This window comes from Aspergillus thermomutatus (assembly GCF_002237265.1).
Source record: "Aspergillus thermomutatus strain HMR AF 39 chromosome Unknown NODE_303, whole genome shotgun sequence".
Classification (NCBI taxonomy): domain Eukaryota; kingdom Fungi; phylum Ascomycota; class Eurotiomycetes; order Eurotiales; family Aspergillaceae; genus Aspergillus; species Aspergillus thermomutatus.
In genome coordinates, this window is record NW_020798353.1 from 196 (window position 1) to 23,821 (window position 23,626).

The following is a 23,626-nucleotide window of genomic DNA, read 5'->3' on the forward strand; positions in this document are numbered from 1 at the left end:
CAGGGGCTTGATCTCATGGAACCGAGGCCCGTCGATCCGGTGGATTACCGGGTGCCCATGGACGGGAGTATTTTTGCTTTCCCGCAAGCGCTTCACGGGGATGTGGGGAGGTTGTCCTTGCAGAGTCAGAGCCGGAGTCGGAGTCAGAGTCAGAGTCAGATCCACCCGCATGATTCGCAGAGGGCGTTGGTCCGGCCGCGGTTTGTGATGGGGGGCATTTTTGAGGTTATGGAGGGGAGGGATTGATTCGATGCTTGGGCTTGTGTCTTATGTTTCATTTTGCGGGTGGAGTTTGGGTTTGGGTCTGCGATATGGATTGATCTGTTGGCGTTTAGCAGGATGAATGGGTTCAGCGAATGGATTGGGTGGTTGTTTGTTTGCGGTGGCTGACTACGCTGGACATATCATGGATCGGTCTGAATTTTACAATATTGCTTCGCTGGTTGCTTTACTGGTTGCACGCCAGGAATGAGATGTACGTATTCTATGGATATTGTACATTGCATGGGATATCCCCTGAAAATCCATGTCACTTGAAAAGAAAAATGGCCGCTTGGGTATAATCAAACATGAGTAGAGGGGAAAAAAGAAAGTGAAATGACTCCCATAAACCGCGCCAAGACATAGAGTACCACCAGATCACCAACCGTGGAAACAAACCAGTTCACTCCTTTGCTCAAATAGATCGCTCAAATGCAACGCGACGCAGCGCAGCGCTATTTCACGCTATGCTATGCAGATTTCAGAAGAGAATTTGAAGATGATCATTTGGTGCCCTTCCGCTGGTTCGGCCAGAGCTGACCGCGGCAGTTCTTCTCCCCACAGAGACATCGCACCGCGTTGGGATCGACCTTCTTGTCCTCCTCCCAGTTGGGGTTGTAGTCGAACGTCAGCTCGGTGTTCGGCGCGATATCCCGCAGTGCGAAGAAGGCCAGGTCGTACAGCCGGTCGTCCCCGGGGGTACGGGAGACGGGGAACATCTTGCAGTTGGGGTTGCACGAGTGGTTCATGAAGCGCGTGGCGGAGCCGAACTTCTGCCCGTCCACGACGTAGATCTGTTCGTCGTCCTCGAAGAAGTCTAGCCCGAAGAGATAGGAGTGGCCGTGCTGCGAGGTGGCGACCTCCTCGCGCACGTCGGCTTCCTGCTTGGTGATCACTTCGCCGAGGTAGCAGTCGATGAATTGGCCCGCGCGGACCCAGTCCGGAGAGCGGAGGCCTGGCCTGTCTTTAGTCCCTCGACTTCTTTTGCATTGGATGGCTTTGTACAACTTACCGAAACCGCGATTGCCCGTGTGGAAGATCTCCAGGCGGATCGTGCGTCCGTGTTGCACGACTCGATTCCAGCATTTCTGCTCGTCACAGGTACATTTGGAGCTGCATTCAATGATGATATCGGTGCGCTTCAGAAACTCCGGGGTCAGGACCAGCAGCCGTGCGTTGTCCTGCGCACGCTGATACGGCACAATTATTTCTTTCGACTCGTCATCCTGCTCGAGGCAGCTGCACCGCGCAGGATCACAGATCGTCTTGCAATTACAGCCCGCAATGAATTCTGCTGGGATGTGTGAGACGCCTTTGCGCATGATATAGGCATTGACAAACTCGAAGTTTGACGCAAAGTCTGCGAGCAGGCCCTCCTCACCCGGCGCAAATGTCACGGCAGGACTCTTGATCTTCGACAACTTCCGCTGTAGAGTCTCGAGCAGTTGGCGTTGTACTGGGGTCCGATCTGCTAGGATGGGCCCCGGAGTTCCAACGCTAAACGGAATCTCAGAACGCTTGACCTTCCGTGCGCTAGGGTAGGCGCCTTTAAGTGCTCGCTTTTCATGAGCATCTATCGGATAATACTCGGTCGAAAGTGCCGTTTTCTCTGGTGTAGCAGGGGGCGGTTTAACCCAATCAGATTTGGCAATCTCCTTTCTCAGCTGCCATGAGGGAGAAGGGATCACAACACCGATTGCCTCCTGTTGAGAACTTGGGCTTGGACTTGGTGTAGACGGATTCTGAATTTTTGGAGTGAATACATGATTAGAGTTGAGGGTACTAGTATTAGTGATGGCGTTGTTGGTAGTATTGCTGTTGGTAGTGATAGGGTTGCTGGGGTTGCCAAGACCGAGACTGTTGGCAGTACGGTGTATGTTGTTGTTGCTCAAGTGATTGGCCTTAGGCACAGCAGGAGAAGGGCTGTCAGAGCTTCTATCCGACTTTCTTTTCAATGGTATCGACGACGAGGGCGTGCGATGTGTCAGATTCGAAAAGAAAGTAGTTTTTGGACTCTGATGTGTTTGTGTTGGTATTTGTCTTTGTGCCTATACCATTGAGGTCAGCTGACCAGTCACGAGACGCGATGCTCAATAAATCTGGTGATGGCGGGAAACAAAGAAATCCAAAACAAAACACCCATGTCTAATGTCCTGTCAACCTACGGGTTTTCAGGCTTGAATAAACACAAAAAGACAGGCTAGAATTACATGGAAATATCCCCAAACGCGTGCATTGCATGCAATATACAATGCGTAGCTCAAGAGTCAGACCTATGAGCCCATAACCTGACTGAGAACAGCAACCTGCTAAAGAAGGCGGGCCAAGGGAACGCGGGACGCGGGACGCATTTTCGGAACTTGAATGACACTTACAGTAAGTCTCCTCTGATCCTCCGAATCAGAGTCCTGGGTCAAGTCGATGACCGTCATTGGAGGAGTTGAAGGTGGCAGGAAAACCCTGCCAAGTGCTAACTGCCTGCAGTCTGCAATGGACAACACCAGGAAAGGGGGGAAGAAATGATGTAGCAGGATAGGGGATTTCTCTATCAGTATTTGCAAGAGGTGGAGGAGGGAGAGCTCAGCAGCAGGAGGTAATGCTGATTAGCGGTGATAGTGTGGGCAAGTGAATGATCTATGCCTGTTGGGGTTTAGTCATTGCTATTTCGGGTTAGTCGTGTCTGTCTGGCTAGCTTAGTCAGGTACTTTCTATCAGATTATGCTAGATGGCTATAGATTTTGGGTGAGAGTTACTTATTCTGACTTCTGGGTGGTAAACTCAAGATATAGATGGATTTGATCTGAAGAGAATCAGAAAACATGGTTTATGCTCGAAGACCCCTTTAATATCCTCAATTAGCACAAAATATCCAGTTATGCATCGAGAATTGTCAGCTAAGGGTCCTGTCAAGTTGTCTGTTGAGGTAACCCCAAAGAAGCTTGCGGGAACTAAATCAAAGCAGCTTTCTACCCATTTTTACCCCATCAAAACCCCAGAGCAAGTTCATGACCAACCGAAAACTTCATATCAAAATAGCTACATAAAATCTAGATAGTCATATAGAGCCAATAGCGCTGATTCTGAATCTACCCTTAGAATTCAAATCCAAGCATTGGTGGTGGAGTAATTGCCGTTGCAAATTTCCCATAGAATCTGCTCTTTTGCTGTTACTGTGATATGGATTTCCTGGCATTAATATCCACATAACTAGACCTAGATTGGTGACTAAGCAGCCCCACCATTAACTAGTTAACTATCATCTCATCTCCCAAACTGAACCGCTACGGCGCTACAAGCAAAGTAGGACAAACTACGGACTGTACAGAGGTAGCCTATTACAGCCCTGACGATCCCTGAGTTTCAGGCCTATCCTTCTAAGCTTGAGGCCCCTGTAAGGCCTAAAACAGAGCCCATCAAACATCCACATATAACATAGCGCAGTTGATCCAATATGTTCCCTAGACTCGAAAATTTGTAAAGATCTGGTATTTTCTCTGAAAAATGCATTTGAAGGGGAAATTACATTATTGATGATAATATGTAGGCTAATATGGGATTGAACAGAGGAAATATAAAAAGTTGATATACAAAAAAATCATGGTCAATAGTCACATGAAAAAGGGGAAGGCTAATTCCGGTAATCAATGATGCATCTTTGTTCAGCTCTATTGTACATCATGACAACAAGGTGAAGAAGAATTTGCAAATTGAGCCAGCTCATCATAACAGCAGGCCTAGGTGTAATAGAAGAATAAACAAAGTGATAAAGGTGTAAAAGCAATGAAGAAGTGGAAGAAAAGGAGGGGAAATCACAATGCTCACATAAATGCTTTCATGTTCCACGCTGAATCAACCCAGTCATAATCAGGTTTCTGCCCTGACTCTTCAGACGTAGCCAAGGCAATCAGAGTTTCAAAGCATCCAAAATCTTCTTCGCCATCTCTCGGTACTGCCACATACCTCCTGAGACCTTCTTGAATTGAATACCGTGCAGTGAAAACAGCGGCACCTTGACAATCAGGATCTCGAACCGCAGAACCAGATTTTCTCCTGTGTCACTCTGGACTCTCGTCGTGGTTTCGCCCATGACACGCTCTCCCGCGGGTGCATTGCTGTCACGGGGAGCCACATATTCGTCTGATCCCTCAGAATTAGTGACAAAGCTCCGATCAGGGGCCCGAGTCCGACGCTGAGATCGAGGCGTATGCCCTGATCGGGGGTCCTCCTTGCTGTCATCGTGGTTCAGCAACCCTCCAAAGCTGATACGGCGCCTGTGGTTAGGCACATGGCCAGATCGATCAGGGCTCGGAGGGCCGACATCCACTACTTTATCAAGTTCAATACTAGGCGCGTGACGGCAACTGAAGCCTCCCTTGATCTCGACATAATCCACGGAAAGTTGCTTCAGAACACGAATGATGTCGGCCCGAATCACAGGCAGCGGCTTGCTACTGGTTGTCGAAACACTGAAGAGACCCTTGAGATATACCGGCTTAGAGAGATCCTCTCCCTCATTTGCGCTCTCCAGCGCATTTCCTGCACCGGAGATGTCTGCATCTGTCTCCTCGGGCACATTGGCTTCTCTTGCCGCATCTCGCCTCGCTCTGCGGGCTTGAATGCTTTCGCGACGAGCGTGGCCCAGCGACATAGTCCGGGTGGTAGGTGTGCGACCGGGCTGTTTCACCTCCTTTGCGGGCGTCTCCACCTTCTGCCCACTCAGACTCGAGTAGTCAGAGCCACTGGTTTGTGGCGGTTGGCGGTCGGGAGCAGTGTCCGACGGGTCGGGGTCATTCCTCCGTGCAGCTCTCCGAGAACGATAGTCAGCCGAATTGACACTTGTGGATCTCTCCAAAAACTTGTTGGATCGCGAGGCCGGCTCTGCCGATCCTGGAGCCTTGAGAAAATCTTGGTGTTGCGGCTGGCTGCCTCCAACGGGAATATCAGACGGTGAGGGGTCCGCGCGTCGGCTTCTCCGCATACTGAACCCTCTCGAAAGTGGGGAAGCTGAATCGGCGGGAGGCTGGACACTTAGCGATGGCGCATGAGGACTGGTGATGCGCTCGCGCTCCGGATCGCGGCTGCGATCCTTGACCCTGCGCGTACTGAACCGTCTGAGAATGCCCGCTGCGGTGCTCTCCTTCTTCACGGGTGTCTCGGGCTGCGAAATAGCAGGCATAGGTGATCCCTGCCCTGCCTGCGGCGCAAGATGAATGTTCTTGATGCCATCATTAAGTTCATCATCGCCGTGAGTTCTTGCGCGCGGACGAGATCTCCTCCCCGTATCCTTTTCGCCAGGTAGTTGATACTGATTGGTGTGCGCCGCCTCGGGAGCTGGTAGGTCTGGCATCCTGAGTACGCTGTCACCAGCAGAATGCGGGATGCCGAGGGCGCCGGGGTTGCTTTCGGCCCTCTCTCGATCAAGCTTCTCCTTGACTAGGTAGTACACCGAGAGCAGGGGACTGTATGCATTCAGAGGGTCGTTTCCTAGCTGGACAGCCTCGACCGAAGGAGCCGAGAGCGTGTCTCTACTGGCGGAATTCCGCCGTTTGTAGAAGTCAAACATGCCACGCTTCTTCTCACTATGAACTGGATGAGGTTGCTCGCGGATGCTCGTTCTCACGGCGTGTTGGTAATCATCCGACTCTATGATGTTGGTGAGTTGTGCTGTGATATATTCTGGGGGCCCGAAATCGAAGCCCGTCATCTTCTCAACGACCTCGGGATCCAAAGGAAGTTGCACGGGTTCACGAGCTGGGAGATAATTTTCGGGCGGCCCACTGAACCCCTTGTTCATCCATGGATGGTTCATGATCTCCGCAAGACTTGCACGTTGTTTGGGATCCGTAACCAGCATTCGCGAAATGATATGGCGGCATTCTAGCAGTTGCGGTCAGGCACTCATTTTTGAATACAGATCGGGTTCGTCCAAGAGTAGAGAGGTGAAATTTACTAACCTGCAGTGAGTCCTTGCGGATATTCTACGTGGCCCTTCTTGATCTTTGCATGAAGTTGCGGCATGCTTTGGTCGTCAAATGGCACTTTCCCGCAGACCAGGACGTAAAGGACGATTCCGAAACTCCATACGTCCACCTCTGGCCCCGTATATTGTCTCGCCTGCAGCAATTCCGGTGCGGCAAAGTAAAGACTACCACAGAATGTTTTGAGGAGGCTTCTCGGGGAGAAAAGATTGCTCAGACCAAAGTCAATGATCTTGATGTCGCCGGTCTTGCTGATCAGAATATTTTCAATCTTGAGGTCTCGATGCACGATACTGTTGCGGTGACAGTAATCCAATGCACTCGCGATCTGTCGCGCAAATTTCCGCGCTTGCTTCTCTTTTAATTTACCGTGTGAGATGATGTAGTCGAGCATCTGGCCACCGTTGACGTATTCAAAGAGCATATACCAATGATACGTGGTTCGCACCACATCGCGCATGCCGCAGATGTATGGATGATTCACAAGACTCACGATCGCAGCCTCACGGGCGGTTCGGATCTCCTTCGAGCGATCTGCTCTCTCAGTGTCGCGCGAGCTGCGGTGTTCCTCGGTCGATTGCCTTGGTACGATCTTGACAGCGACCTGCGATTGCCATTAGCGACCAGGTCAGATCCGTAGCTTCAGTTCGAAATACCTGTTCGCCCGTTTCCATGTTCTTCGCGAGCTTCACCTTGCCCATACTTCCCGCGCCGATAGTCTTTCCAAGGGCCCACTGGCCGGACGGAGTGGTAATTGTTGTGCGACGCTTAGGCTGCACAGAGGCACTAGGATGTAAATGAGAACCAGAAGCCGCCTGTGGGGGAGCGGACACCGGCTCCGCCACGACAGGGCCTGCTGAAGCCATATCTATACTGTCCCGCTGGTGGCCTTGCACCGATAAATTTCTCTGGTGTTTGTTGGGCGATGAATCGGTACGGTGAGCGGAAGACGGACGCTCCCTAGATTGCTCCTTGGAGTGGTCTCGGTGGGAGGAAGTGGAATGGGTGCCTCGTGAACCCTCGAAATCCCGACGGGCTATGGTATCGAAAACAGCCTGGTTCGACGGAGGACGGCGGTCATGGGACTGAGACTTGGAGTAACTGTGATTACTCTGATGGGATTGGTAGGACTGTGAAGCGGTGGACGGTCTGACTGCGACACTTCGAGTTCGATGTGGTAAATCAGAAGCAGGAGGGCGATGGCCGTGAGGCCGAGAGGACGTGGAATGGCTGCGGATGACCGTTGGCGATGCTGACGCAGGAATACTGGTAGACATCACGATAAAGACCTCGAAAATTAAGCCTCAGACAATCCAGGCTTCATCGATAGCCCAGCAATGTCAAGGATGAAAATTAAGAGAACTTGTGGGAAGGGAAAGGGGAGAGAGGAAGCCCAAGTGGACAGCGTCAGTACTTCAATTTGAGCCGGTCGGGGAGCGGGCGGGGGAGTTTGGCGTTTGCTGACGAGCGCTCAAGGAAGCGGCAGCCAGCGTCGAGACGTCCAGCAGACAGCTCGAAATGCCCCCATGTACGACCCTTGATGTAGAGGTTGAAGCAGTAAAAGGAGTGGGGGTTGATATTGGACAGAGAGGGAGAGAAAGTCGCAAGAAGGAGAGAGAGAATACAATGGGGGAGCGAAGCTTGAGAGAATGAATGGTGATGGATGCGGCTGCGGAGAAACAGACCAAACACTAATAATAATAATAATAACAGCAGTGACCCGGTAAAGGCCCGCAACCAGATGAGGGAATAAGTTTGTCACGTTTTTACCACAACTGAATTGTTAATATTATGATCCTTTAATTAATTAAACCTTCATGTCTAATATCAATCTGTTCTCTCCGTATCGATATCCAGTGCTTCTTATTTCAATCATCCCTGGCCTGTGGCATGGACTATCACCATCATCCATGTCATAGCTGGGTCTACAGCATGCAGGGGGAAATGACCAAGACTCAGTGGACAGAGTCGTTTCAGAGTCCACTTTTCCCCTCTAGATAGACACTGGTGAGGTATGCAGCTTGGAAATCGCGATGACCTCGATCTTCTCGGTGTGCAAGGAACCGTGACCGTCACTGTGATTGCTTGCTACTGCCTACAAGATCCAGGAGAGGCCAGCCATCGCTCCTCCATCAACCCTTTTCAAGTAAAACCCACTGTCAATCACACGTGCAATTCGTGCACTCACCTCCGTGGGGTCGAATCAGAACGGTTCTCCAGCCGGGAGGCTGGTGTTTTGGGCACTGATGGGCAGGACAGTCGTCCGACAGGGTTTCTACAGTAGGTCATCCTGCATTTGATGAGTCTGTTTCCCTGGCCATTCCCAATTCACTACATCTCTACTCTATGAGGTTTCGAGTTCTAGACAAGTAGAGAGGTACTTCGCTCAGAAATTGTTGGCTATTGGTAGATTTGCGTGATTTAAGACCATCCAGAGCAGTACGGTGTACCTCGGTGCCAAGCCACAGCAGGTGACCCAGTGGCGGTGCGTACGGAGGAGGATGGACAAATGTCCCATGGTTTCGACGATTAGGATGAACTTCCAGGAAGCACATCACCCAAGGCCGACCTTCCCTTCCTCATCCCCACCGCTGTGTCTTGTTTCCTGGAAGGTACCTTTATAGTCCTTTGAAATTAGACTCAACTGCCCCAACATCTGGAAGGGGTTATACTCTTTCTGGTCTATGAAATTCCCTAGATAGAAGACTGACCATATCGTCAACAGACTGAGCGATAATGACGACAAGCTTTACCTAACAAGCCACCGCAATCCACACTACTTTCTGAAACCCCACAAATGTCGAGCAAACGATCTCGAGCAGCCTTCGAGGCTGACCTACAAGCACATTATTCCCCATACGCCTTTTACGGAACGCCTCTTCCCCCTCTAGATGCCGGAACTCGGGACGATGGATCATATGTACCGATCTGGAAGCAGGAAGTTACAGACGACCGGGGAAGGAAACGCTTACATGGCGCCTTCACCGGTGGTTTCAGCGCCGGGTGAGCCCACGATTCCTGGATAGCTTTGAACAGCACGACTAAAGATGGCCCGACTTTTCCAGATACTTCAACACCGTCGGCTCGAAGGAGGGGTGGACCCCTGCGACGTTTGTGTCCTCGCGCCAGAACAGGGCGAAGGATTCTCAGCAGAAACTCCAGCAGCGGCCGGAGGACTTCATGGATGAGGAGGACATTCGCGAAGCTGAAGAGGCGAAAAGACTACACACCAGTGATGAGTTTGCTGGGTTTGGATCTGCGGCGACCGATCCGACCCGCCGTGGAGGGCTGATGGACCTTCTCAAAACCGGCGGCGAAACCAAGGGAGTCAAGCTACTGAAGAAGATGGGTTGGCGAGAGGGTCAGGGGATCGGTCCCAAAGTACGACGAAAAGCCAATCTTGGCGACGGCGCTGCCCCCGGCGGAAACGAAGCCGATAAGGCGTACCTCTTCGCGCCGGAGGATTCGCCCATGATTGCATTTGTCCATAAGACGGATCACAAGGGGCTTGGGTTTGAAGGTGAAAGCCGGCTGGATTCTCACAAAGCTGGCGCCGACGAGTCTGATGAAGATGATTTCTTTGGACGACGGTTGACGTCCGGGAGCCAACGAAAACCATCGAAGACGAAAGAGCAACCTAGGCGCAGCGCATTTGGCGTCGGGGTGTTGAACGACACAGGTTCAGACGACGAAGATCCGTACTCTCTTGGTCCACAAATCTCGTACAATCGGGTCATCGGGGGTGACAAGAAAAAGAAGAAGAAAAAGTCTATGGATGAGTCTAAGCCGGCACTTGTTGCGTCTAATCCTCTGGTGAACAATAAACCCGTCTTCATATCAAAGAAAACGATCGCTGCAAAATCATCGGCAGGATTTCGGAAATGTCATGACGGCCGCCTCCCGCTGGATGGCTTTCTCTTAGCCTATGGTATTTCCAGCCTCTCAATATCTACACAAGAGAAAAGATACGCGCCTCCAGAAATTCCAAAGGACTGGAAATCAAGCAAAACACAGTCAGCGGCAAGGGATGCTTCGAACTATGTCTCTACGGCGGAGGCGGCCAAAGCTTCTTCGCTCGACCCCACGTCTCGGGCTGCGCTGCTGGGGGAGGCCCAGCTGCCCGGAAAGTCGATTTTTGACTGGATGACCCCTGAGGCTCGCGAAAGAATCGTGAAAATTACCGGGAAAACAGACCTACCACCAGCTTTGGGAGAGAAAGCACCGAAGGGATATGAATTATCGGAATCCCAAAGACGCAAGGATCTGTGGGATCTTGTTCCCAAACTGGACAAACAGCTTGCTGTTCAGGCTCTTACTCGGGCAGTCAGTGGCTGGGTGCCTTATTCGGAAGACCAAGGCAAAAGGACTCGATACCGCACATTCCTTGAGATACGGGCAGGCCTCCGCGATACACTCCCAGACCGAGTGCCAGGCTCGACAACGGATGAATGGGTTGCGGAACTCCACGAGTTTGCTCGAGCTGCGGAGGTGTTCAAGCCAGTGTCTGGGGTGATGGCTTCGCGCTTCACTTCAGCCTCTACGGGGCCCAAGGTATCGTCCGATCAACCGGAATCATCTACGTCGACAGAACCGCTACTCCGGAAACCTGCCGAGAAGCCTGAGGACCCGGCTGTGGCCGCGGCCAAGATCGGCATGTTTGGCCCGATGACTCGGAGCACTCACAGCTTCTATCCCGCACGACTGCTTTGCAAACGGCTGAATGTCAAGCCACCGGATCATGTGCAGCTCGACCCGGGAGAGCAGCCAGGGGGTTCCGAGGCTGCTATTGGCAATCGATTCCAGTCTGCTGGATACCAGGCAGCATCCGGGCCTAAAGAGCTGGTGTCGAAGGATGTGATGGCCCAGCTCATGCTCGAAGCTAGCGGTGGACCACTGACAGCGCGATCCGACACCGCCACGCCTGAACGGGCGACAGTGTCGGAAGTCAAGAAGGAGATAGTGATTGAACCCGAGCGCAACGAAGCACTTGAGGCTGAGAGGCCCGGTGAGGCGGTCTTCAAGGCCATCTTTGGTAGCGACGATGAGGATGAGGAAGCGTGATTCAAATCGGTCAAACACTATTTACCTAGAAGAGAGGCTCGAATATGATAACCACGATGTCTATAAGGGCTGGTTGAACGCATTTGGGCGGCCAAGCTCGAGACGCCTGGTAAATGGAACATACAGTGGAAATGCCACGAAGAAGCGGTCTCCAATAATTCTTAAGCGGATCATCCTTGGTGCTCCGCAAGTAACACTGTGGCTAAGTGCATTAGGATGATCAGACGAGCAGTTACACCGCAGAAGGTTCCGACACACCCTGGATGATTGCGACTAGGTACTTTGCTCTATCAAGATAAGTTGAAACTGGGCAGATTTGAGGGCGGTAATTACAGTGCTATTAATAGAAATTGACAATGTCAAACAACACTTGTTTATTCCATGGTTCCGGTTACTGCCAAACGGTGGTAGATGCTCTGGATGACATGGCCGAATGTTGATAGACCTTTGCAGACAAGCTTTTGATGACTCCATCTCCGTACCAGCTAGCCTCATCGTCTGCTTTTTCCTCCTCCTCATGTCAATGCATGACTGACGGTGATCGAATCCATCAATCCTCTTCTTTCTCCCCCTCTTTCTGCTTCACCTCATCATAGTGAATAAATACCTCTTAGTCACGTACTTTGATTCTCTACATAATTCTCTGGACCAGAAGTACTCTTACTACCACCTTGTACCCGCCGAGTCGTCATCGCCACTACAAACTCAACAGCGAGTCTTACGTTGCCCGCCCCGTTCTCCGATCGACTTACGAACCGTAACCATCTATCGATCTAATAATGAACATGATTGCCCAACCAATACCGAATATCAACATCATTAGCTGCTGATTCTCATCCTTATTGGTGCCATATTTTCCCGCATTCTTTCCCCCTCCTACTCCTCCTCTTCCTCTGCTGTTTGGGAGGTATCTCCGTCCTGTCACTTTCCTTCTCTAACAGAGAGGATATCCCTACTATTTACTTTATCTGGCTGATGGAGTCGGATCGTCCATCGCTTCAGTATGGTGAGTAACATGGAGCATTCTTTCTTTTTTCTTTTCTTTTTTTCTCCTTAGCTTGTTTAGTGTTGCTGTTTGTCGCTGTTCTATTGCGGTATGGTTCTTGGGAATCTGTAGAGTGAAAGCACCTGTCCCTTGTGATTCTTTGCACATCGCTGTTCTCAGTAGCTGTTGATTTCTTCGATCTGGATTACTCTTATCCTCGCGATATTGGAATCATGAGCTAAACGCAGGCCGTCTCATTCCACCATCTCCAGGGTTCTTGCTTGTCCTTCCTGTCGCGTGACAATGGCGATCCCTCCCATGCGACCCAGGTGGTAACGGAGGAGCGCCGCGCGGATACGTCCTCCAATGCTCTCCGCTCGACCACGAATGCGATCGTCTCCAGCTGCCCCTCTACTTCCCTAACCAGGACGACATCTCGCGCAGACCGACACATCGACCGTCGCACCCCAGCGACGACCATCACTCGGTTAGCTCTGAGCGAGCATTTCAACGCCCCAATCCGCCCCCATGTCTGGTACAGCAAGCGGCGCACCTGGTCTCGTGCGCAGCTAGACCAGGAGCGCAAGGAGTTCTTCGAGACCCGCGTCACCGGTCGGGCAGAGGTGTGGGCCGCCTTGGCCGCGGCGATCTCGTTCATGCATGCGAACGACCTGGCCACGGCGCAGAGTATCATCGACGCGGCGGGTGTCACCGTGCCCACGGGGGACCTTTGCCAGGGCTGCTACGATGAGCAGGGCGCCCTCTACCGTCTTCCTCGGTGTATCGTGAGCGACCCGGAGAACATGGTGCCAGAGGACTCGGCCAGTCGCCGTGATGATGGCTACGACGACTTTGACACTGATGATTCAAAGTTGTCGTTGGACGAGGCATCGGGTGACGAGCTGATTGGTGGTGACTCCGCAGACCGCAGGGATGAGAAGGGCAAGATGAGCGAGCGCGACTTGATCCGGGTCACGGCGCGCTTGAGCGACGGGAGCGAATCGGACGTTGTCGTCTCGGTCGGCAAGAACCAGACCGTGGGCTTGATTGCCCGCAGGGTGCAGCAGGAGGCCGGGGTATGTCTTGCTTTTACTGTCCAGCCTTCACATGAGCAATCAGAAGTTTAACGTTGTCTTTGAGCAGATCCCTGCAACCCAGCGGGTAAGAATCGTCTACCTGGGTAGGATGCTCAACGAAAATACACCGCTGGTGGATCAGGGTTGGAAGGCGGGCAATATAATCAATGCCTTGGTTGTCGCCAGGCCTTCAGCCTCATGACAACTGCCCGTTCATGGCACATTACCAGCCCTCGAGAGGCGCTGCAATGACCTCTCGTTTAGACCCGAACCTTCAAGGTCGGGCTAGAACTGATTTCAAACATTACATGACATCTCGCCTTTATGCTGTTACGATCTTTGCAATCTCGTGGCGTCCACTGTTCAGCCGGTTGGCATGATACCCATTCGTCTTGCTTTTTCAGCCTGGTGTCTGTGCTTCATTCCTGTTCTTTATGATATGTCTATCTCCTACTATCCTCAGGTGTGTCATCAGCCTGTTTCTCGACCGTTTTCATTGTCCTTTCCATATATGCAAAAATCTGGTCTGGTAGTATCCGTAATTTAATCAATTTTTTGCTTCATGTTCACTGTCTCTGGCTATGATGTAAACAACATGGGCTATATGTGGCCGGGAATTGTGGGGATGTCTCTCGGGATATATATCCGCAAAACAGTGCCACTGACGGACCCATTTATAATGGCAACTTAATGAGTCCTCGAGATCGATACAGGCAGAAATTCGGCCTAAAATAATTTATTTCATATATCAAAAGGAACTTGAAAAAAATAATTGACGGATACTAAACAGGGGTGAGTGCAAACAAAATAAGAAACAAAAACGAAAGAATAATTTCCATGCATCATCCGTGAATCGAACACGGGCCTCGTCGATGGCAACGACGAATTCTACCACTAGACCAATGATGCTGGCTTACGACTTGGAACCTTAAATGAAACTATGATCCTATTTACTCTACAAAGCACACGAACGACAACCAAGCGACATACTTGGACACCCACATGCATACCGGTCCCAGTTCAAGCAGGAGTCCGAATGATCACTCAAATACAAAAGCAGCAGCAGCAACCGACTAATACAACCTGCCATTCTCCGCCTCCCGTCCCCTAGGCGTCTTCCCAGACCTCCGCTTGAAAACACGACACACGACACCAGCGCCCTTGACGATACCCCTGACCAACGTGGTGGGATTATAATGTTTGACACGGAAGGCGTAGTACAGCAGGACTGTTCCAAAGATGTTGAAGCCGATGTACGCAAAGCCCAAGCCCCAGTTGCGCCAGCGCTCGCTGTAATCTGTTCGTACGGAGGTCAGCATGCACCCGAAGATCCAAGAGAATGAAGGGCATACAGATGTTCGAGCCGGCCAGGTATTGATCGGCATTCTGCAGCTGGCAGTACTCGCAGTTCTGTGTTGCACTAGGGTTGTACAACTGGCTGGCGGCAGCTTGTACGTACGGGGAGAGGTACTGGCTGCAGGTGGACCCCGCGGGTGGGTTGAACACGCTCAGCTCGGCGCTGGCGCATTGGATTGCCCGGCCGTGTAGTCCTGTCGCTGTGATTCCTGCGATTAGATATGTCAGGGGTGACACGCGGTACATGAAGATCCAGAAACCGGGCAGGGCATTTGGTGGCTGCATGACGCCGTTGAAGGTCAGCGCCATGATGAAGAGCAGGGTTGCAATTGTGCCACCGGTTTCTGCATCGGGCAGGGCGGCGATGACCATCGAGGCGAACGTCGAGGTGAAGACGTAGAATTGTACGATGAAGAGTAACATGAGCCCCTGCCGTTGAGACGACTGGTTCGCCCCGTAGGTCGGGTAGTAGTAGCAGGCCCACGCGATGATACCGGTCAGAATCTGCCAGGGTATCTCGACGAGTACGTTGGCTATGAGGAATGCTGCCCAAGAATACGCCTTGGACGGTCGTTCTCGGACTTCATACAGGGACCGTTGCACCACAAATTTGGGCATGATTCTATTTGGTATTAGGAAAATCAAGATGAATTGACAGGAAGCAAGAGTACAAGAGCGAGAAACGATGTTACTTACTGCTGCACCAAAGTCGAAAAGATGGATGTCATCATGAAAGCGCTGAACAATACATCCTGGAAGCCCTGCAGAGAGCTGTCGGGCTTAAAGAAGGTGAAGCCGATGAACAACGATGACAGGGTCCCGAGCAACAGTTTGGCCCAGACGTATGTCGGCTCGCGCCAATATTGCTGTGCACGCAACGCTCCTAGCCCACAATGGGGACAGACGCAATACACTTAGTAATTTGCCTGAGGCCACAACTTTAGACGCTCTGTCGCAAAGCAGGTTTCGCCGCTAGCTCAACGCCGATGGTCAGTAGCTTTCTTCGCTCCACGTTCAATCCTTCGCCAGGTGTACCGACAATAGCATCGGCGAAGTCTTGCATGCTGAGCATTTCAATAATCTCCTCGACATACTGATACTTTTCTTTTTTGGAGACTGATTTTGGCTGCCGAAGGACGGCACTAAAGCGCAGTGCTTCCCTGACAGTGGTTGTAGAGAGATGAAGATCTTGCTGTTGAACATAACCTGTTTTCCTCTGGAAACTGCTATCAAGCGACTTGCCATTCACCAACATGTCTCCTGTGACCACACCAATTGAGACACGCTTCGCCAAGACGTCAAAAAGGGTCGTTTTACCGGCACCAGAGACGCCCATCAAAGGTTTAACCCACCCGGAGACATGATCCAGAAGACGTCTTTGGCCACCCTTAACAGGGATATCATAGCAAACATTACGCCATGTAAAGATATCACGTTGTGTAGGAATGGCAGATACGCCCTTTTCGGATTCCAGAGAGTCATGGGCCATGGATGCTTCTGCGGCCCCGTTCTCTTCCTGATCTTTATCGATGTCACGCAACTGCGGTGGCACATGCCCTCGTCGGAATACCAAGAACTCGGCTTTGGACGAAGTCGCAGAATTGATTTCAGAGGCCGCCAGATATATTACCATGAAGAAAATCCAGAATCCTACCAGGATTCCAAAATTTCTCCACTCATGCGCATAGGTGTAAGTGTATTGACTTTCGATGTACGCGTCGCCAGACACGGTCCTTTCTCCTGCCACAGCACCTCGAACTGAACAGATGAATGAGTTTCCGGTCAGGCTCGGGTAGGCTGGCACGAACTGCGAGCACTCGAACCGTCGACCGTGAAACTCGTTGGCAATCAAAGCCTCAAATGTGTAGAAGACAGGGTTGATCCATCGGATCCAGCTAAACCAGGGAATAGAGGACATCTGAGGAACAGGAATCACGAACCCGGTATAGATTACGATCGCGAGCACGATTACTCCGGCCATAGACATGGCCTGTGCCAGGGTTTTGGTTGAGGCAGCGAGCGTCCGAAAAATACCCGACATTGCAAGCGTGCTGAGGAAGGTGAGAACGAAGAATATGAAGAATTGTATCTCTGCAGCATGGAGTCAGTAAATCACTAAAAAGGAGCTTTCTATCACCTACCAGTCCAGCCAGAAAGTAAAAGATGATATTGAGCACTACGGCAGACACAAACTTGACAGGTATATCTGATACGATCCCACCGAATGCTTCTGTCCACGGATGCACAAAGGCGTACGAGGCTTGCTTTTCAATGATAGGTCGTTGATCGTAGAGAGAGTTGATCTCCGTGATACTGATCAAGGCGTTCATTCTATTGTTCAGTCAGCAAGTGCCCTTAGCAGCAGGCTTGTATAAAACCAAGTCGGCTCAACTCCTCGAACTTCGTTGTCGGACTAAACAATCGAGAAACTCACAAAACAGCAAAGAAAAGGGCCGCGCCCTTGCTTTGGAAGCCTGCTGAGGCGTTGGGTGTCCTGTAAGCATGAGATAGTCTTCAATATGACAGGGTGAGGTAAGAGGTACCCATAGTAGATGGAGCCGATGATCAGAGACATGCAAATACGCCCAATGACTGTTGTCAACGTGGAAGGTTTATCGTTCCAAATCCTAGTCACGATAAGCTTTAGATGGCACAGCGGTTACACGATGTCGAAAGAATGCAATACCTTTGATAGGCCCTGATTGTGCAGAGCTTGATTTGCATGGGAATGGAGATGATATAGGGACTCTTGGGACGGACATGTTTGGCCTGCTTGAACCGCTTCATTTCATGGAAAGCCTGGGCTGACTCTCCACCAGGTGGAAACTCTCTCAAGTGCTCCGCAATCTCTCTCCGAAGCCTTGCAAACTGAGGACTATTCTTCCAATATTTCTCAAAGTCATCAGGGGTGCGAGGAACTTTGTTCTCCATACCCTCACGAGCTTGACGCTCCTGTGGATTCGTGACCGACGTTAAGAAATCGCCAGTAGTTTGACGAGGCGGGCAGTACCAGCCCATATTTACGAAATATTCCTTGGCTTCACTGCAGGGACCAAAGTAGATCTCTCGCCCTTCGTAGAGAACGATGGCTTTGTCAAAAACGTCGTAAATCGCCTGTGATGCCTGGTAGATTGCAACGGCATGGCTCGTACCGACTAGATTGGCGGAGACTCGGAGTGCCTTGACGAACTCCAAGGCGCTTGCAGAGTCAAGACCCCGAGTACTATTGTCCCATGCTCCAACAGGTGCCCCAGAAACTTTGTGCCAGTCAGCCGGGAGGACCAGAAAGGAAAGTAGAATCTGGTACTTACGGGCCATTTCTGCAATGCTGCGACAAGGTCAGCTCCATGTACGTATATGTGGATTTATAGTAATACAAACCTCACACGCTTTCTTTCTCCTCCAGAGACTCCCCTGATGTAGTCATCACCCACTGAAAAGTTATATGATTAACTAATCCTGGTCTCTCGTGGCAGCTTTGAACGCACCTTTAGTGTCATACGTATGAGACAGGCCGAATATAGTCATGGCGACTTGGGTGACATGCTTCGCAAATCGTTGTCGACTTATCCCTCGCAATCTGTGCTCGGGAGTTCGTGCAGCAGCAGCAAACTCTAATGTTTGTCCCACTGTCAGATGGGGAAAGTGTTTATCAACTTCTTGGTTGTATAGGACTTCTCCTTTGAACTCTTTGTGCATCTTCTCCATGGGTATGCCATTGAACTGAATTTCGGAGCCTTTGCGGAGCTTCAATCCGTGTAACTCTCCGCAAAGAGACTTGAGAAAGGTCGAGCAGCCGCTGCCTGGCCGTCCTAAGACAATCAACAGCTCGCCACTCTGTAAAAGGCCATCGAAATTGCGAAGGATCTGTTTTTCAGGACTGCAGCGGGTAAAGCTCAAAAGCTCCCATGGTCTGAAAGGTGCCAACAGGACTGATCCCACAGTGTTTTGATACTGCAAGGCCGAACCTGACCCAGAGACGTTGAGATGCTGGAAGACGATCCCGGTGGACGGTGGCCGCGGGAAACCCTCCTTATCCAGAAGTTTCAGCACCATTCGAACCCATTTATAATGGTCGAACTGATTACTCGTAGGGTCAAGAACTGGATCGTTGAGTTCGAGACCATCAAGGGTGTCCTTGCGTTCAATGCCCGGGCCACTGACTCCAGAATTCGTCGGACGGCGCCTGGGAAAGTTCGACGCAATGCGAGCCAGCTCTGCCCTCTGCTCTGGCGGCATATGCTCGATCACAGTGCTATCAACCCACTCCCGCGTCTGGTCGACTTGTTGATTTTTTTGTCCGGCATCCTGTATAGTCTGATTCACAGATTCCGGCTGGATGGTATCGTCACGGTTTTCACCTTTCTCATTCATGATGACACACTGCATCCACTTGTTTTCAGGAAGTAACGAGATGGCCGTAATAGAGCATCAGGCGTATATCCGTAAAGTGTCCGAGGGCACAAAGCTGAATCACTTAACATATAAGAGTTCAAGGACGAAATCTTCTCCCGAGTCCTCCTGTGATATTGCCAACAATTTAAAACCGAGCCAGGCCTCAAACAAATTCTGGGGAACCGCTTATAGAACCAAAGCCTTGAAGGATCTCAGGGCATCTGGTCTCCAATTCGTCGGTGGAAAGTGGTGATGTCAATAACTTAGGTACCTGTAGATGGGTATCCATGATCCTGGATCGCCAGACCACTCCAGGACCCGCAAAATTGAACACCAAGGGTCAACATAATAATGAATGAGACTCCATCAGCGAATGAGAACGGTTGGACAATTGCAAATCCTGTGACGCGGAAGAGCGAGTGCAGTCATTCTGAATGCGGCCTCGTGTTCAACCTGACTGAAATATGCAGATCCCAAGACACCTTCTAGGCTTTCCTGTGCGGTCAACAAGGATAGTCTAGCATTGCTGGAGTAGAATGAGAACGCAATTAAAGATCGAAATTCTGACTCAGTTAGTTGGCATGCATGCTTAATTGTGGCCCGTAGCCAAGCAGGTGAATAGGAGCACTAAGTAGTATAAAAGAGGGCATCTGATCGCTAATGCTTCTTAATTTTCATTAAGAGATTCATAATCAGTACATCCTTTCTGTATAGGTATGGTGAACAAGGACTCCATACTAGTTGCTGTGACAGATACCTCGTTAGCATGAAGGGAGAGATGATTCCGCCATAGTACAGGACGGTTAGCGGCATGGAACCTGAGGTGTCCACTGGACAAGCACAGTACAATAAGCTTCCTCCAATAAGAGTACTCAGTTCTATCTCCGCCCGAACGAGCTCCACCATAGAAACAAACAGAGCAAACTCAGACAAAAAAATGGCAAAAGAAAAAGAAAAAAAGGTCGAGGCCGCACCGACATTGAAGAAAAGAAAGAATGAGTATACGCCATTGCCATTACACGAGTTGATCCCGTTCCTACTTCTTTCTACATGAATAAATCACAAGCCTAGATTATTAGTCATGACAGATCTGCAAAAAACTCCTTTTGTCAAGGAGCTCGCCTCAAGCGGTATGTCCATGGAGACACTGAACGCTGTATATCTTCACCTTACCAGTCCGAACAAATTAACTGACAAGCCTCTCTTGGAACAGACAGGCGCACACGCGACAAGGCAACAGAATCCCTGACCCTCTTCCTCCGCTCCAAAACCGACCTCACCCTCCTCGACCTCCTCAAGCTCTGGAAAGGCCTCTTCTTCTGTACGTCCTTATCCCCCAACCCAGACTCCAGAAACTACTCAGTCGACTAATTATACCTCAATCGCACAGGCTTCTACCACTCTGACCGTCCCCTCACACAACAAGCACTAGCCCGCAACCTCTCCTACACGCTCGTCCCGACTCTCCCGCGGGCAACGCTTCACCGTTTCCTGCGCGCATTCTGGATCACCATCGGCAGGGATTTCCACTCGCTGGACCGCTTGCGACTCGATAAATATCTATACCTGATCCGCTGCTACGTAGGCGTGGCATTCGAAATCTTCCTCAAGGGGAACAAGCGAGAGCAGCAGCAGTCCGCACACACCAACGGAGCCAGCAAAAAGCGCAAGCGAGAACAACAAGTCGCCGCGGCGGGCAAGAAGAAGCGCTCGAAAGCAGACAAGGAGGACGAATCCCGTGATGAAGTGGATGGTGAAGAGGGACAGGATGGCGAGGGCGACTGGGCCGAGCTCGAGTCGTATATCACCATCATCGAGGAGGGGCCTCTGTGTCCGCTCAATTTCGACACGGATCAGCCTCCTGCCGATGAGAAGAACCCAAACTATGTGCCTATGCCCCATGGACCGGACGGGCTTCGCTACCACCTGTTGGATATCTGGATTGATGAGATAGAAAAGGTGCTCGAATTCGAGGAGGGGGAGGCACAAGATGGGTTTTCGCGAAAAGTCAAGGGTCAGGTTCCCATGGATCTCCTACTACGTCCCGTTGAAAAGCTGCGCAAGGATAGTCCCTTCAAGCCTGTGAGGATAAGGGCCGCAGAAACCTTAAACGACGACCGATTGGTTCAGTGGGGATTCAAGACTAGGGAAGTCGAGGAAGAGGATGACGACGATGATAGTGAGCAGGAATGGGGTGGTTTCGCCGACGATTGAGCTCTCGACCGGTATAAGACACGAATTCATCAATTTCGCATTTCTCTATGGCGCATGTTCATGATGGATTTGTATGTCCAATTGACCTTGCTTGGAGCAAAGCGTCTTGCAGACTTTCATTATATCTATATCAATCTTTGCACAGCCAAAATCCACCAGTTCCTGCCTGACCTGGCCCACTATGTATACAGGGCAATGACCCCTGTCCGCAAGCCTTGCTGGCATATCACCTGCAGCAAAGCCACATCACAACATAAAGAGGGGAAAAGAAAAACTATATTAGTCTTGCGCGAGGGTATCATCTTGTGGTACAAAGACCGGGGAATAAAAATACGTGTACGAGCAAATGAATGAGGAAAGTTGCATCGACCTTAAACCTCGTAATCATGGCCGAGGGCCCTCGGCCTCGTAAAGGTGTCCAGACTTCGACAACACCGTGCCTAGACCACGATGAACTTCGACTTGGAACGGCTCAAAGGGTATACGTTCACCATCGACACTGATGTAGCCTTCTTTCTCACGGGGAGTAAGTCGATATGCCGAAGCTTTACGAATCTTAACACCCGGCATATCAAAAAATCCTCCCTTAGGGATCTCTGTCATCATCTTGAGCGATGTGAGGCGGCTGATGGTTCCATCAATTGTGACAACATCAATCAGACCGTCATTAGGCAGAGAGGCCGGAAAGAAGTTCGTGTCTGCGGAAACGATAGCCATGTTGCCCGCGTAGAAATTGCCCATGTTCTCACCTGGGACGACTTCCCAGTCCTGCGGGATCTCATCCAACACAGTGCCGTACTTCAAGTCGGGGAGCCCTCCCGATCCGGCGACGGTGTCTTCAGAGGGGTGGCGGGGAGGTTCCCCGGCCGCATATCTCCTGTAATGCTCCTTTATCGCGTTCTTGTCATCGATCTCCACTTTCACGGCTAGGTCACATGGCCACACTGTGCGCTGCATGAGACGGACCAAGAAACCGTAGGTGAAGCGGTGGGCACCCATCCACCGGATATTATCGGTTCCCAAGTCAGATTCTGCGATGATACCGAAAGATTGCGACAGGAAAGACAGGGTTCGAGATTTGCCCTGCGTGATGGAGACCAGGTCCATGGGGGTCCTTACCCCTTTGACAATCGCCAGCGCGGCAACAGAGACACTACCTGTGCCGCAAAGATTCCAAGCCATGGCGTTCCCGGAGCCGCCAGGTATCATGGCGACAGCGAGCTTAGATAGGGCCTCACGAGCGTTAGGTTTCTTGGCCAGACCATTGAAGACCTCGTAGGGCAATCCATCACCGGAGCAGCATACGATTGCATCGTATGCGTCTATATCAATCTGTTCCGCTATCTCTGTGGCGTGTCCCCCATGCGTTGTTTCTTCTACTTCCACTACGCAATGTGCAGCCGCAAGGATCGGCGCCGCGTATTGATGATACATTCGCGAGGCGATACCCTTCCCACCAAACGGGTTGATCAGTACCTTGAACCTTTTGTAGCGCTTTGCGTTACCGTACGCCAGATCAAGTAACCTGGCCGTGAATGCTTCGGCTTTTGCTTTGTCTTCGTCTGAAATAGTGTATTGCAAGGCACCAACTGTAACATCGTTCCTGGTCGCGGGGTCCGCATATGTAATAGTCAAACCTGCCGAGGAAATTTCCGCATGAAGGATGTTGTACAATGCGATAGACTGGGTTTCTTTGGTCTCTGTATTATACAGTCAAATTAGCCATGGTCCTCGTCAGATCGAACGATTGATTTCCCTTGGAATATCTTTGATTCAGATCGCAAGAGCAGCAAGCGCCTCTTGACAACCGAGACACACGATAAAAGCCGAAGAGATAGGAAAGCGAAGTAATGGAAAAACCTACTCGACTTTGACAGGAGCCCGCAGCAGCCGCGGTCCGGTTTGCGCATGGAGCGCTCGTCTGTAGAAGTACAAGAAGCTGGTTAGAAAATGCAATGTGCAACCATGCATGACCTGTAAGAATGGATCTTCCAACACTGCTCACCAACAATAACAAGCCCATCGCTCCCCAAAGTCAAGGTAATTGACTGTCCAACTGTCAAGGTCGAGTCATGTTGGAGTAACTGAGATTGGGAATCCGGCTGATCCGCATTGAAGGAAGGGCGAATAGCGCCGTCGGGAGAAGCCATTATTACCTGCAAAAGCACGTAACCATTCCAATAAGAATACAGAAACAACCAAAAGACAAGGCAATAATGATAATCAATATAAGAATAAAAATGGCAGGAACTTCTAGGAGGATGTTCGAGATTGAGGTAGAGTCAGATTTGACCTAGGTA

The 23,626-nt window shown here is 50.9% G+C and overlaps 7 protein-coding genes across 7 annotated transcripts; 3 read left to right on the plus strand and 4 right to left on the minus strand.

The window, feature by feature from the left end:
* Nucleotides 1-764: 764 nt before the first annotated feature.
* On the minus strand, nucleotides 765-2,693 carry clrD (histone-lysine N-methyltransferase Clr4; the record flags this gene model as incomplete). Its single annotated transcript, XM_026753931.1, has 3 exons — nucleotides 765-1,216; nucleotides 1,274-2,309; nucleotides 2,637-2,693. 3 exons carry the CDS (start codon nucleotides 2,691-2,693, stop codon nucleotides 765-767), a joined length of 1,545 nt encoding a protein of 514 aa, XP_026610542.1.
* A 1,472-nt stretch (nucleotides 2,694-4,165) lies between these two features.
* On the minus strand, nucleotides 4,166-7,516 carry kin1 (putative serine/threonine protein kinase Kin1; the record flags this gene model as incomplete). The annotated part of the gene is made up of 3 exons (XM_026754482.1): nucleotides 4,166-6,138; nucleotides 6,216-6,843; nucleotides 6,896-7,516. The coding sequence occupies 3 exons, from the start codon at nucleotides 7,514-7,516 to the stop codon at nucleotides 4,166-4,168; spliced, it is 3,222 nt and encodes a 1,073-aa protein (XP_026610543.1).
* Nucleotides 7,517-9,036: 1,520 nt separating this feature from the next.
* CDV56_101596 (putative G-patch domain protein) lies at nucleotides 9,037-11,300 on the plus strand (the record flags this gene model as incomplete). Its single annotated transcript, XM_026755215.1, has 2 exons — nucleotides 9,037-9,242; nucleotides 9,305-11,300. The coding sequence occupies 2 exons, from the start codon at nucleotides 9,037-9,039 to the stop codon at nucleotides 11,298-11,300; spliced, it is 2,202 nt and encodes a 733-aa protein (XP_026610544.1).
* Nucleotides 11,301-12,303: 1,003 nt separating this feature from the next.
* Nucleotides 12,304-13,563, plus strand: CDV56_102042 (ubiquitin domain-containing protein; the record flags this gene model as incomplete). The annotated part of the gene is made up of 3 exons (XM_026755661.1): nucleotides 12,304-12,306; nucleotides 12,534-13,361; nucleotides 13,429-13,563. 3 exons carry the CDS (start codon nucleotides 12,304-12,306, stop codon nucleotides 13,561-13,563), a joined length of 966 nt encoding a protein of 321 aa, XP_026610545.1.
* An 871-nt stretch (nucleotides 13,564-14,434) lies between these two features.
* On the minus strand, nucleotides 14,435-19,091 carry CDV56_102336 (uncharacterized protein; the record flags this gene model as incomplete). Its single annotated transcript, XM_026755955.1, has 10 exons — nucleotides 14,435-14,658; nucleotides 14,714-15,339; nucleotides 15,414-15,583; nucleotides 15,664-16,806; nucleotides 16,859-17,048; nucleotides 17,152-17,211; nucleotides 17,261-17,344; nucleotides 17,404-18,045; nucleotides 18,099-18,150; nucleotides 18,206-19,091. 10 exons carry the CDS (start codon nucleotides 19,089-19,091, stop codon nucleotides 14,435-14,437), a joined length of 4,077 nt encoding a protein of 1,358 aa, XP_026610546.1.
* Nucleotides 19,092-20,193: 1,102 nt separating this feature from the next.
* CDV56_103054 (ribosomal RNA processing 1 family protein) lies at nucleotides 20,194-21,326 on the plus strand (the record flags this gene model as incomplete). The annotated part of the gene is made up of 3 exons (XM_026756673.1): nucleotides 20,194-20,242; nucleotides 20,326-20,433; nucleotides 20,503-21,326. The coding sequence occupies 3 exons, from the start codon at nucleotides 20,194-20,196 to the stop codon at nucleotides 21,324-21,326; spliced, it is 981 nt and encodes a 326-aa protein (XP_026610547.1).
* A 384-nt stretch (nucleotides 21,327-21,710) lies between these two features.
* On the minus strand, nucleotides 21,711-23,236 carry CDV56_103242 (putative sphingosine kinase (SphK); the record flags this gene model as incomplete). The annotated part of the gene is made up of 2 exons (XM_026756861.1): nucleotides 21,711-23,026; nucleotides 23,191-23,236. The coding sequence occupies 2 exons, from the start codon at nucleotides 23,234-23,236 to the stop codon at nucleotides 21,711-21,713; spliced, it is 1,362 nt and encodes a 453-aa protein (XP_026610548.1).
* Nucleotides 23,237-23,626: the final 390 nt, after the last annotated feature.